This window comes from Coffea arabica, chromosome 9c (genome assembly GCF_036785885.1).
Source record: "Coffea arabica cultivar ET-39 chromosome 9c, Coffea Arabica ET-39 HiFi, whole genome shotgun sequence".
Taxonomy (NCBI): domain Eukaryota; kingdom Viridiplantae; phylum Streptophyta; class Magnoliopsida; order Gentianales; family Rubiaceae; genus Coffea; species Coffea arabica.
The window spans coordinates 36,951,697-36,966,157 of record NC_092326.1 but is presented as its reverse complement, the minus strand read 5'-3'; the positions used below and the strand labels follow the sequence as shown (position 1 = coordinate 36,966,157).

The window sequence follows — 14,461 nt, the reverse complement described above, 5'->3', positions numbered from 1 at the left end:
AACAGAGTACTCATTTTGAAGGCAAAAAGAAATTTGTTTATCGTATAAAATAAAATAAACTCATTTTTTAATAAAACATCAACTCTTTATGACTTTTCTCCATTATAAGAAAAGAGTGCCCATTTTGTCTTAAACAAGTAACTTCTTTAATTAGAAACCATCGACCCCTTACCAAAGACGATCAAATGCAGCTAGATGATTTTTTTGCAAGAAAGTTGCCAAAAGCAGCTTTGTGACTGTAGTTGCTACTTTTTTTTTCAACCATTTTTTTAGCAAGAGGTACCATTAATGTCAATATTGAGATATAGCAAAAATTTTATATGAAATAACAAACCAATTTGTCATTACAAATACAAAATGAGCAACAATATATTGCAACCAATACTATCAACAGTACAAAGCACAAAGATACTCAAATCAAATCCTAATTAGGCTTTAATATTTACAACCAAAATTGTCAGGGATAACAAATGCTAAGATAGACCCTGTGCCGATATACAATGAGTATCATGTTTGCGTTAATTGGCGAAGTCCATAGTCGAAGTAGCTTGTAAGAGCTTCATAGCCAGGTTTACTACAATCCACCATCAACCTACAGAGTCCAATGGAAAAAAAAATTATTAAACAGAAATTTACATTGGTAGTTAGATAAATTAAACTTGCATTAGCCTACATATATCAAAGACGTTATGTTTTAATTGCTTTAAAAGATTCACTCACTTAGAGTTCAAGTCAACATTCATCTATTATTTTAGTAAATGGAAAATTAGCCTTTGGTTCCCTATGTGTGAGTTAACACAAGGAACCTCCTCCATAGTCGCGGGTTGCTTACAGCTTCCATCAATTCTTGTATTTCTTCTTCTAAAAGCTTGGATCCCAACCTAGATAACCCAGTTTTGAGCTCTTCATAAGTAATGGTACCACTTCTATCCATGTCCATGTTGTTGAACATTTGTCTCAACCCCTTGATTTCTTCTTCTGAAAGGTTTTCTGCAATAACCTTCCAGTAATTTCATGTTTCAGCTATCAATAACTCTAGAAAGAGGAATCATAAAGCAACTGTAGAAGGGAAAGTACTCTTACGAATGACTGTCAAATGTATTCACTAGTTCATTATGGAAACCGCGCTGTCCAAAGAAATTTACATATCGATTCATTACCTTTAAAGCCAGCTTTTCTTGTTCATTGCTCTAAATTGCTTCATCCTTATTTGCACAACACTGTCAATAGGCGTATCTGATGCTTCACCACCTTCCTTGAGCCATTGATGTTCTGGTTCATATATGTTTAGCCAAATCTAGATGATGATCTGAATTATAGGTATGCAATTCTTTGGAGGATGTAAACATTATATACTATTTTCTTTCCAAGAAGCGCAATACAAACAGTGTTAACTACTGCCACTACATGAAGTGTTATACTCCATACGCTATTTACTCTCTGTACAATATATAATAGTTTCTTTACAGCAACAGGTAAACAGAGCCAAATGACTTGAGAAGGACAGAAAATAATAATATTGAAGGTCAAAAGTTTTTACTATTTACCAAGGGCTTCGGCAGCGGTGATCCTTTTCCGAGGATCCATTGTTAACATTTTCCTAACAAGATCCTTTGCACCAGACGATATTGAAGGCCAGGGAGAGTTTTGGAAATCAAGGCGCCCCGCTAGAATTTCATCAAAATTGCCTTTGTCGTTCTCTGAAGCACAAGCCAATATCACTCAGTATAGCAACTTAAAAGCTAAATAGCAAATATTAATTCTAGGTGCTAGAATTTAATTCATTCTTCATTGCAGCGTAAGGGAATTAGGGGGTTTAGGACAACAAAAGAGGGTTTGGGACAACAAAAGGGGACAATTAGGGCTGGGCAACGAGAGGTACGGAGGAATGAAAACGAGAGTGGTAAAGAGAGGAGATTGAACAATACAACAAAGCAGGGAAAAAAATCAAATCGTGGAAGGAAGAATTCTAGTATGAAAATATGTTGGAGACTACCTGAAATCTTAGATCTAAAATTTTGACGGGCCGTTTTCATTTTGCCTTCCAGTAAGACCCCCTTCTCTACTCCAACTGAGATGCCCATTCACTCTAATCCACTGAGGTAGAAGCCTACAATTTTAAAAAGTTTATCTTGCGATTGTTAAATTGACCAAAAATGCAAGAAACAAGCAATTGACAAAACAGAGATGAAAATAACATATCTGCTTAAAAAACCTGCACCATCGCTTTTCCTTGAAGTTTGCCATTACATCGGAAGGGTCTTTAAAGTGTGTCAATGATTGTATAAATTCAGATCTGGATGCTAGAGAGGAAGAGAGGAACCATATGTCTACGGGAAACTGAAAATTGATAGAGAGGGAAAGAGAGATAAAAGGAGAAAGGTGTAGGGGAGGTTGCGATTGAACTTTCGAGGGCTCTGATCTGAGAACAATATTTGGGAAAGTAACCTTGCAAGTATGGAAGACTTGGAATTCATGTGGTGCTACGCTTGACAAGTGCTGTGCCGGGAGTGGTTAAAAAATTTTCAATGCGCGGCTCTGCTAAAAATTGGAAATGAGCAAAATTTTGAAATTTTCACAAAAAAACACCCATGATTTCTCACCAACTGTTTGGAAGCCAGGTTTTTGGACAAGTTTTTTACCTACTAGTTTTTTAACAACTTTTGCTACAGGAACCCTAAAAAATTTCTCAAAGGTTTTTACTTACACACTTAAAATATCCAAAACACAAAAAAAAAATTCCTTTCCCCTTTTCTTCTTCTTCCTCCCCCACCCCAACCCACCACCACCTCCGTCGCCGGCCACCACCTCCACCGTCGGTTCCGACGCCGATCACCTCCTCTGGTGCCGGTCTTTTTTTTTTTCCTTTTTCCTTCTCCTCATATTCTTCCCCTCTGTCTTTTTTTTTTCTCTCTGTGTCTACCCCACTCCTCCCTCACCACCCTTCCCTTTCCCCTCTGGCCGATCTGGTCGTGAGACCAGATCGCACGGGGGAGGGTGAGGGTGGCGGGGGAAGGGGAAAAGGGGGGAGAAGGAAAATTGCCCAAAAAAAAAAATTTCATTTCACTGCTTCATCTGCCAGCAAGAGCAAGGAGAGGAGACGGGAGGAAAGGGAGAGGGAAAATGTGAAAAAAAGAAAGGGGCAGAAGAAAGGTAAGAAGCGGAAAGGGGAACAGGGGAAAGGGAGGGGCAGAGAGGGTGGCGGGGGAGAGGGGGAAGGGGCAGAGGGGGTGGCAGGCCAAAGGGGGAAGGGGTAGAGGGGGTGGTGCGGGAGAGGGGAGGAAAGGGATGGTGAGCATAAAGGGGTGGCGGGGGAGGGAGTGGGGGGTGGCGGCCCAAGGGAGGTCGCGGGCAGAGGGAGGGAGGAACGGGGAAGGGAGTGGGAAGGGGGTGGCGGGGGAGAGGGGAGAAAGGGGGAGGCGGGGGAGGGAGGGAGAGGAGAAAAAAAAAAAGAGAGAGAGGTGGTGTTGGAGGTGGGAGGTAGAGGTAACGGGGAAGGGGGAGGGGGAAGAAAGAAGAAGAAGAAGAAGAAGAGAGGAAAGAAAAGAAAAAGGAAAGAAAGAAAGAGAAAAAGAAAGAAAAAGAGAAAAAGAAAGAAAAAAAGAAAAGGGAAAATTTTTTTTTTTCACCTTACAGAAACTTCTACAAAATTTTTCACATTACAAAAACTTCTATAAAAAATTTTTCACCTTACAAAAATTTCTACAAAATTTTTTCAAAAACTTCTACAGTGCACTATAGTAAAATTTTAGACAAATTCCCAAAAAACTCAAGTTCCAAACAGATAGCAACTTTGGCCCACTAGAATCAGTGTTTGGAGGGAAGCTTTCCCGCACTTCTTTTGGCGAGAATTTTAACCGAAAAAAGTCCTTACCCTCGCAGAGTATATGATGGCTCCAATTTTTGATGAAGTATTGTCCTTTTCCTTGCTATAAGCCTCTTAATAGCGTCAACCTTTCTACTTTTTGCTAAAGTTATTGCCGCTAATACCCTTTTTTTGTTGTAGTGAACGGAGGAAAACTATAAAGAATTGGTGTTTTATTAAAAAATATATTTATTTTTTCATCCAATAAATAAATTTATTTATGAAAAAATTGGTACTTTGTTCTTATAATAGAGGAAAACTATAAAGAGTTGGTGTTTTATTGAAAAAATGGGTTCATTTTTATTTTATTCGATAAATAATATTTTTTTAGAAAAATGGGTACTATATACTTATAATGGAGGAAAGTCATAAAAAACTAGTTTTTTTATTGAAAAAAGAGTTTATTTTTATTTTATTTGATAAACAAATTTGTTTATGACAAAATGAATACTCTTTTCTTATAAGGGAAGAAAGTCATAAAGAGCTGATGTTTTATTGAGAAACGGGCTTATTTTTATTTTTTCGATAAATAAATTTTTTTATTCGATAAATAAATTTGTTTATGGCAAAATGGGTGCACAGTTCTTATAATAGAGGAAATGTATAAAGAGTTAGAATTTTATTGAAAAACGGGTTTATTTTTATTTTATCCGATAAATAATTGTTTTTTAGGAAAAGGGGTACTTTGTTCTTATAATGGAGGAAAGTGATAAAGAATTGATTTTTTATTGGAAAACGGGTTTATTACAATTTTATTCCAGCCAACTGTGACCCATTTTCCCACTAACCTAAGGTAGACGGACTAAATCATTGAGTTTGTTAACCACAGTCAAAATTAACACAGAAGCAACTGACTCAAATCACTCAATTCTTTATGGCTTATACCAAATTAATACTAGAAAGCTTATTTGAAATAATAATAAAATATTTTATAAATGATTAAAACTTAGTACATTAGTTAGTAAGTACTCGTAACATACTTGTATAATGCATGATTATATGTATAATTTAATATTCTTTTGTACTTATATATTTTAAAATATTCTGTGAAAAATATTTTGACCTTTCACATGACCTTAGAAAATAATAAAATTTTATCGTATTATAAAATAATAATTTTATTTTATTATATTCATAGGTGTTAAATTATAAAAATTGTGATATAGAAACAAGTGATATTCTACGTGTAACTAGGAAGATTTGTTGTTATTGTTATCCAAACTTTCAAACTTTTCAAAAATTGAAAATAAATACAAACTTATGATAAGACAAAATTTTATTATATATTTTACAAGGTTACTTTTCAGAGTATTTTAAAATATATAAATACAAAAAATATTAAATTATACCTATAATCATTTATTATACAGGTATATTATGAGTACTCACTAAGTAAGATTTATCCCCACATTTGTATAGTTTGTTGTGACAATCAGGTTTATCTCCACATTTGTTTGAGTTTTGATTACAATGGATATAAGCTATTCCCTGCAAACCCCAAATTTTGAATTATAACACTCAACCAAAACATGCTCAAACTCTCAGGCTCGGTCGTACAAGGACAGCTAGTATGAATATCCGTACTACACACGGTGCTTACATTATTAAAATAAATCAAAAGATTATACCATTTTAATTTGAAAAAATTTTAAAAAATTATACCAACATAATTAAAATTTAAGATTTGTCTAACAATAGTTCAAAGTATGAAAAAAACTGTAAATCATTCAAGAATTGTGTTTTTGCAAAAGATGGATCTTAAAATAATAATAATAATAATTTATATTAGAAAATGAATGATATATGGATAGAAATAAATGTAGTTGCATGTTTTTTTATTTTAAAATGAAATACTTACCAATATTATGCATTCGATTTGATAATCTTATATATATATATATGCATTATGAGAATATATATATGTATATATGTGTGTGTGTGAATTAACTATCTTTGAATTAATTTTTATTAAAAAAATTATTTACTTTTAATGCCTTTATAATTTGTGAATGATTGTGAGAGTAATATGACAATAAGATACGTTAAATTGTGAAAATTGTAATTTAAACATGCTCCTAAATTTTGGATATTTGACTTTCGTAGTTGCGAATTTCTTAAATTAACGGTTAGTTATTACTCTAAGAGATATGATAAGTGTCAGTAATAAATATGAGATGTGAATTGGAATTTGCAGATATCATTTTACAGGAGTGGTTATTATCCGTTAGTTAAAGTTTAGGAGTTTGAATTTTATGGGGTAGTGGAAAAAACATGAGGGAAATGTGGAAAAAATATAAGTATGATTATAGGATTTGTAGGGCCGGTTACATGATTAGTTAAGAGATAAATATTTTTTAATTATAAAAATGTAAAATTCTATTAAAATAGCATTCAGACTTTTGATAATTTTGGAAGCTCCTTATCCAAAACCCCCTCAGCAATACATATAGATATAGATACTAAACGATAGTTATGATAGCGAAATAGTTTTTACCTGATATAACATGATATAGATACTAAACGATAGTTATGATAGCGAAATAGTTTTTACCTGATATAACATGTTGTTGCACTTTTAGCGATCATTTGATTTATTGTTAGACCTATTCACCTAAATAAAATAACACCTAAAATTATGGAAGTAAGTTTCCTATCTAAAATAGTAAGTTAAGTGTAATAGATTAGTAACTTTTATACCTCAAAAGGTAAATTGGAATAAATATTAAACTTAATTTTTAAATAAATAGATTACTACTTGATATCCCAAACTTACTTTTAAAAGAGTAAGTTTAGTTCAAATAATAGTAAGTTTTTATACATAAATAGTAATTCTTACTAATAACATGGCAATGCATGTACAATTTTAAGGATCAAAATTTACCATTTTTTGGAATGCATGTACAATTTTTACATTAAAACCTTATCTCAAAGTAGTATTAGGAAGTTTATTTGAAATAATGATAAGATGTTTTTATTAATGATTAAAACTTAGTACCTTAGTTAGTAAGCACTCATAATATACCTTAGTAAGTTTAATTCAAGTAATAGTAAGTTTTTATACATAAATAGTAATTATTACTGATAACATGGCAAATTTGATTAATAATCAAGATTTATTGATTTATGGGACGCATGTACTATTTTACTTTAAAACTTATCTCAAACTAGTATTAGGAAGTTTATTTGAAATAACGATAAGATGTTTTATCAATGATTAAAGCTTAATACTTTAGTTAGTAAGTACTCATAATATACTCGTATAATACATGATTATAGGTATAATTTAAAATTTTTTGTACTTATATATTTTAAAATACTATGAAAAATAGTATGAACTAAACCTACTCTTCAAAAGGTAAATTTCGGATATGCAGTAGTAATTTATTTTTAAAAAATTTAAGTTGCATATTTATTTCAATTTACGCTTGAACATACATTAATCGGTGCTCTCTGGTGCGTCCAAACTCCAGTGAATGTCTTTAAACTAAATTCTAATCAAAGTAGTATCCAAAATGTAATGATTCAGAGTAAAATGCCCATAAAACTTAGTACAAGGACAGCTAGTGTGAATATCCGTGCTATCCAAAATATTTATATATTTTACAGAAATGTAATGATTCAGAGTAAAATGCCCACAAATAGATAGTATTTTGTTGATGTAATGCTCATAATCCGTGGCCCCAGGATGGCTTTGTTTAGTAATTAGTACTGCTTACGCTTCCTCACAAATATTTTATTCTTAGCCCCTTTATATTTATGTTAATTTCATGACATCTCAACACATTTTTAGCTTCTGCAGTACGCAATATTTCCAAACCCCGATTATAGATCAGCACTTGCTTTTGTAGAAATATTCCCTTCTTGATCCGTACATGTTAAATTGCAACGTGCCACCTTCTTTGCCATATGCTTTACTTTTCACATCTCTTCTTTAACTAGTAAACATCCGCAAATGTATTTGACAAGAGCCATCAATCCTGTTTTTTTTCCAAATTGGTCAACCGATTGAGGAGCAACTGACGTCAAATGCTGTCAGTTGTTGTCCAGGGCAAATCATGCAGAGAGTCTGAGGCTCTCTTTTAATTTTCGGTCAAAAGCAAGATTGAAAGAGCAAATTCAATTGGTCCACAATGGCGGCTCTCGTCCGCTTCTCCTAATTGCTAAACAAAATCATACGAGAAAGGTTTTCAATTGCTTTTCTACCCAATTCGATCAAGGTTCCGTCTATGGTGGAAAGCTGACCTGCCTATGCACGGTGGGAAGAGCAAAGGAAATTAGGACAACACAGCACTGTGGGCCTGGATCAAGAAAGGTTATTAAAAGTAGTGACCGGAACCTGGTAGATGAAGTTTCACCATGTCCATTGCACTTTTAGGATAAATAACATGTATGTCCCTCAACAACTTATGGATATTTGTATGCACCAAAAAATTATCATTAATTCCGGAGTAGCTCCCCATGCCTGATTGGCGGGAAACAAGTTGCGGGCATTAGCGGGAAGATTTGGAAAAATTGGTCAGATGCAATAATCCTTGGGACTATTGATTAAGCGCATTTAGTCCTATTGATTTAAGGACTATTAATCATAGGACTATTAATCCTAGGACTATTAATCATATTCAGCTTTGTTTTTCATAATGTGCGTGCAATCAAAAAATAGATGATATTTATGATAATATATTTTAAATAAGATTTTTTTTATTGAAACAAACTTTAATGTTTTAAATAATTTTCATAAAATAATTTATATTAGTAGTTATAATATTTAGGGGTAGTTATGTTAAAAACATATACTTAAATAGTTAGAAGTAAAAGCAGCGATGAGTAATTATAGATAGTTAAAGTAAAATTAGTTTTTATAAGAATAAAAAAAGTTCATAAAATGTTAACTCCAAATTCCTTCCTCAAACTTTATATATAGTATAGATAACAATGCACCTACATTCACTAAGTATTCTATTATACTAAAATGTATCTACATTTACACAATCTTCACATTTGCTGTCCCTTCTTCTTTTTTTCCCATTTTTTTAAAGTAATTTATCCAATTTTTGCCATTCTTTTTTTTTTTTAATTCTGTTCATTAGTTCAAAAGCGATTTTTCTTTATTGCATTTACCCTTGGTAAGTTAAAAGCCCATAAATGTATTTATGTGTACTCTAATCTCAATGATTAAATTTAATTGTTAGTTCACGTAGATAAGTAATTATATACATAAATAAATAAAAGGAATTAATTTGTATAAAAATTTTATTTTTCACAATAATTTATTGAAGAATTTTGGTTCATAAGGTTATAGTAATTTGCTAATTACAATACTTAGGGTAGTTATATTGGCAAAATGTGATTAAGCAATTAGAGGAAAAATTTAAAGTTTTTCCCTAAGGATAAAATTGAAAGTTTAGAAAATGATTTTAAAAAGTTTATACTAACAGCGATCCCTCTAACTAAGTGCTCATAGATAGTGATTTTTTAATTGGAATCAAAATTGTAGATGAATAATTAGAAACATAATTAACATAGTGTTACAAAAAATCAGAATCGTGATATAATTGACCTGGTAGATTTTAATTTTAATTTAGAAATTAGATAAGTAATCTTATACGTAAGGTTGCTTCTATGGTGGAAAGCTGAGTCAGGCTAGAATCGGTAATGAACAAGGGGGCGTAGTTTAATTTTGGCGCTTCCTTAAGATAAAGCCTGTTTTCGTGAAGGAATAAAGATGCTGCTTTCGTGTCTTTAGTTCGAGCATCCGTGAGATTTTTTTGACCCAATGCAACATCCCCAATTATTTTAAAATGATGTCTTTGCCTCTTTGGGAATTCGAAAGACATTTTAAAGTGGTCCTTTTTTCTATTTTGTTTAAAGTAATTTATCCAATTTTTGTCATTTTATTTTTTAATTATATTTATTGGTTCAAAAGCATTTTTCCTTTATTGCATTTATCCTTTTTAACTCTTTTTTAATATAATTTAACCAACATTTTATTTTTTCTTTAAGAAAAATACTATTTCATTTAACGAAATGTGAAAGACATTTTAAACGATTTTTCCTATAAATATTTATTATTCAGTATGCAAGAATTGAATCTTTTCCAATTATATATATTTTTTGTAATAATAATTAACAAGAAACAAATTTCACAACCATAACCCAGCTGGTACCAACATGGCATGTTGAACTCGGGATAGTAACTCTGAAAACTGGACTGGTATGTTAAACACCTTGTCAGTAATAACTAATAACAAAACTCAGGTTTTGATGCAAGAAAGTCATTAATTCACTCGAGATTTCCTAGTTCCATCTAGAGGTGTCAAAATGGATGACTTGTGTGGGTTTGGATTGGGTAAAATGGGTAATGGGTATAAGTGAGTCAACTCATTTATACCCATTTAATTAAATGAGTATAAATGGATAAATCAAAAAATGAAATGGATAACCCAATTACCCATTTATAACCCATTTATTTTAACTTTTTATAAACTCATTTAAATTCATTTTTGCAAACTAAATTATCAATTTATACCACTCTTTGTACCCATCATTAGTTTTAAATATTTACTTATAATGCTCAATAAGCCTAATTTTCAATTTTTTTTCATTTATACTTTATGTCACAAAATTACATATTATTTAATAATTGAATAATAAGAATATAAAAAAGAGGCTAAAACTTATCATAAATTGGTAATGCTAAAAAATGAGCAAGTTAACAAACTAAGAGAAAATAAAATAATAAAATAAAACCAACAACAACAACAACAACAACAACAACAACAACAACAATAATAATAATAATAATAATAATAATAATAATAAAACAAAATTAGTTAAGATCATGACAAAATGAAAATTTTGAAAAAAAAGGGGTGGGGGAAGAGAAGAGACTTGGGAGAAGATAATTCTAAATGGGTTAATTGGATTTGTCGGATTATCCAATAATTGGCATCAGCTGGGGAGCAGCTCCCAGGCCAAATTGGCGAAAGACAAAATTTGAAGGGCAATTTTGGTAAGTTAAAAGCCCATAAATGTATTTATGTGTACTCTAATCTCAAGGATTAAATTTAATTGTTAGTTCGCGTAGATGAGTAATTATATACATAAGGGAGCAACTCCCAAACCAAACTGGCGAAGGACAAAATTTGAAAGGCAATTTTGGTAAGTTAAAAGCCCATAAATGTATTTATGTGTACTCCAATCTTAAGGATTAAATTTAATTGTTAGTTCACGTAGATGAGTAATTATATACATAAATAATTAAAAGGAGTTAATTTTATAAAAATTTTATTTTTCACAATAATTTTATTGAAGAATTTTGGTTCATAAGGTTATAGTAATTTGGTAATTACAATACTTAGGATAGTTATATTGGCAAAATGTGATTAAACAATTAGAGCAAAAATTAAAAGTTTTTCCCTAAGGATAAAATTGAAAGTTTAGAAAATGGTATTAAAAAGTTTATACTAACAGCGATCCCTCTAACTAAGTCCTCATAGATAGTGATTTTTTAATTGGAATCAAAATTGTAGATGAATAATTAGAAACATAATTAACATAGTGCTACAAAAAACTAGAATCGTGACATAATTGACCTAGTAGATTTTAATTTTAATTTAGAAATTAGATAAGTAATCTTATATGTAACATAGTGACTTTCAAATTGATATCAAATTTGTATAGAAGTAATCATAAATATAATTAACATAATACACCAAGAAACTAAAATTGAGATTGTAGATAAAATAATCATAAACATAAATCACATAATACAAAAGTTTCAAAGATTGAACGTTTGAACTATTGAAATAACTAGATGGTTATGAATTTAAATTCTAACTCTGCAACTAGTTGTACTGGATATGACAAACTATAAATCACAAATTTGACCAATAAATTAGTGTCAAAATTTGAGAATTTTTAAACATTAAAATGATCTAGTGATACGGATAATCAAATCATAGTAAAAATCAAAATTTACACTTAAAAGTAAGTGCTAAATTAAAAGATTTTGTTGTGATAGGATTATCTAATGATAGCAAATCCATTGAAACAAGCAAGCAAAAAATGCAATTGATGATAAAGTAAAAAGGTTAAACCCAATTATGTTAAAAAACAATTACAATGTAAATAAAAATTAGTTGCTTAGTTTAAAATAACAATTTAATTTAATGTGAAAATTTTTTATCCCACCTTCTGTTTCCTCCGCCTTTGATGATAACAAATTCAAAAAGGACAAACTTGGCTCTTATTGTTATTCCAGTATAGCATCTATTGTTTCACTAATTTATTTAATCACCCAACACAATTTATATTAGTATTTGCTCTTAGCTCCTTCAGATGATAAAAAGGTTTTGCCGGTCACCTACTCTCAACTGGGCCCCAAAAACATGGATAGATGTGCTTGTGCTGAGCTGTCCTTCTAGCACTCTTTCTGCCTACGGTGGGCAGGTCAACCTACTTTCCACCATAGAAGCAACCATTAATACCAATGGAAAAGCAATTTGCAAAGTCAACAACTGCAGCCTTTATGTCTCTTCCTCCTTACAAAGCCACAGCTAACCCCATTCAAAGGCAAAGAAATAAAGAACGAAAGAAAAAAACCTAAGCCCGATGAAAAATTGATTCCTTCCCTAGCCGCTCTACTCGAGTCTAATACTTCCTTCTTTCTGTTTTGGTAGCAGGAATTCAAGGAGAGGATTTTCCCTTATCGAAAATTGGTCCTCAAAAATTAAAACAAGACTCTCTAAAATAAAATAAAATAAAATAAAATCTATTACAATTTAGTTTCTCCAGCTTCTCAAGCAGACCCCACTGCTTGAAGTGGCTCACGTATGATGAATCTTTTGAATTTCGATTTTAAGCACTTTTCAGCGTTCATTCCTGCAATTAGCACCAAAATCATATATGAGTAGAATCTACCCAATTAATGGAAATATTTAGTCAAATAATCGTGCATTAAAGCCCAAAATACCCCACTAAAATGCACCCTATCACATATATATCCCTAATATTTTATTATTTATTAAGAAAAATAATCATTTGTTGTTTTTATTAGAATAATTTCCAGAAACTTGAGTTAACGAGCTGCTCACGAGTCAGAAATTTGAGTTATATTACAAGCTGACAATTCGAGCTGCTCGCTAGCCAGACTCAACTCGATCTCGTGCCTGGCTTTTCCTTAATCGAGTTAAGCTCGAACTCAATTTTCTTGGCTCATCGAGCTCGAGCCTACCTGTTATTAAGTCGAACTCGGCTCGATAAGTCCAAAACTTGATTCCACTCGACTCGTTTGCAACCCTACATGTAGCACCCAAATACCTTTTTTTCAATTTCTAAATTTTTTTAAAGTGTTACTTTATATTTTTTTTAAAATTTTCAAAATAGGCTTCACATGTACTATATTGCCAAAAAATTAAAAAGATGGGGGCCGTGGTTATTTAATTAGGTGCAATTTGGTGTGCATATATATTGTTAGGTGCTTTAGTTTCTACCCTTTCCCTCTTGATGATGCACCATACGAAACTTCAAGACCCATTTTTTTCTTTTCTTTTTTTTTTTTCCTTTTTCCCCAAAAAAAATGGTGATCAAGTTTTAAAATTGTAATCCTTTTTGTTTCATTTTTCTGGAAACTAATTAATTGTATGATCAATACGATCGTACTAGCTGCTGTTAAATTAATGTTTTAGCTTTATTTGCTGTTTGATTAGCAAATGCCAGTAATAGACAATAATATATTTTGAAGGGCAGCAAATTAAGGCATCAACAGGTTGAGGTACGTAGACTCCGAAGAAGATCAGTGGATTTGGTGATATGTTTTGCGATATATTAAAATAAATACAAAGGCGGCTGCCGCAACTATTCATGTACGTGCATAAACGTGGAATGAAAAAAAAATGTGGAAAACAATGAAATTATTGTGAATGGGTAAATTAAAAGCAAATCCGGCACGTATTGGAGTACATGCAAACCCCTATTTTATTCTTTTTTGTTTTGACAGAAGGGTCCCTCTTGGAGGGGATCTTTTGCAATATAGGGACGGCACGTAGTATGTTGTCCCTATTTCGAAAATTAAAAAATAAAGTAACATTTCAAAAACAAATTCAAAATTAAAAAAAAGGTGTTTCAGTGTCGAATGAAATACACGTGCCACACCATAGACAAAATCAGTGCCCCTAAATGAAGAATAGATCCACAACTCAATTCGTTTTGTCAACTTTTTTTTTTAACAATATTTGAAGAAATTACCCTAAACAAACGGGATTTGATCTTTTTTTTTTTGATAAACCCGAACATGTCCGGACTCGAACCTTTAGGACCCGAGCCGGCACATCAAACCAGAAGAGTACGCCATGGCCCCCACGCAGCGACCCGGACAAATCACAGGGGTGATACATGGTGATTTTAGGCTAAAAGCGGTTGAAAAATTAAGAGGCACCAAATTTTATAAATTTGAATTTGTAAGAGACGTAAAATTAATATTTTAAAAATGAAAAATGAAATCATTCATTTAACAAAATATGAGAACATTGTGAACGATTTTTTGAATTAAGTTCTAACACAATTGGTGGTTCCTAACCTAATGAAACAAGGGATAAT

At 31.6% G+C, this 14,461-nt stretch overlaps 1 protein-coding gene across 2 annotated transcripts; it reads right to left on the bottom strand.

Moving 5' to 3' along the window:
* Positions 1 to 538: 538 nt before the first annotated feature.
* LOC140014006 (calcium-dependent protein kinase-like) lies at positions 539 to 2,438 on the bottom strand. Of its 2 annotated transcripts, XR_011820859.1 has the most exons (5): positions 1,997 to 2,438; positions 1,548 to 1,700; positions 1,161 to 1,272; positions 721 to 1,000; positions 539 to 592 (listed from the first exon to the last, which is right to left on the bottom strand). XR_011820859.1 is itself a non-coding variant. In XM_072064274.1 (4 exons), the coding sequence occupies exons 1-3, from the start codon at positions 2,082 to 2,084 to the stop codon at positions 1,163 to 1,165; spliced, it is 351 nt and encodes a 116-aa protein (XP_071920375.1). In that variant the 5' UTR covers positions 2,085 to 2,438; the 3' UTR covers positions 669 to 1,000; positions 1,161 to 1,162. The 2 variants fall into 2 exon arrangements, 1 of the variants encoding a protein (XP_071920375.1); XM_072064274.1 differs by lacking the exon at positions 539 to 592 and having other exon boundaries at positions 669 to 1,000.
* Positions 2,439 to 14,461: the final 12,023 nt, after the last annotated feature.

What these genes read in the sequence shown, in the direction of transcription:
- LOC140014006 (XM_072064274.1), bottom strand. Translation starts at nt 2,084, where the DNA reads ATGGGCATCTCAGTTGGAGTAGAGAAGGGGGTCTTACTGGAAGGCAAA. An exon ending in TTTTAGATCTAAGATTTCAG is followed by an intron (nt 1,701 to 1,996) that starts GTAGTCTCCAAC and finishes CTTGTGCTTCAG; the next exon opens with AGAACGACAAAGGCAATTTT. An exon ending in CACCGCTGCCGAAGCCCTTG is followed by an intron (nt 1,273 to 1,547) that starts GTAAATAGTAAA and finishes TATATGAACCAG; the next exon opens with AACATCAATGGCTCAAGGAA.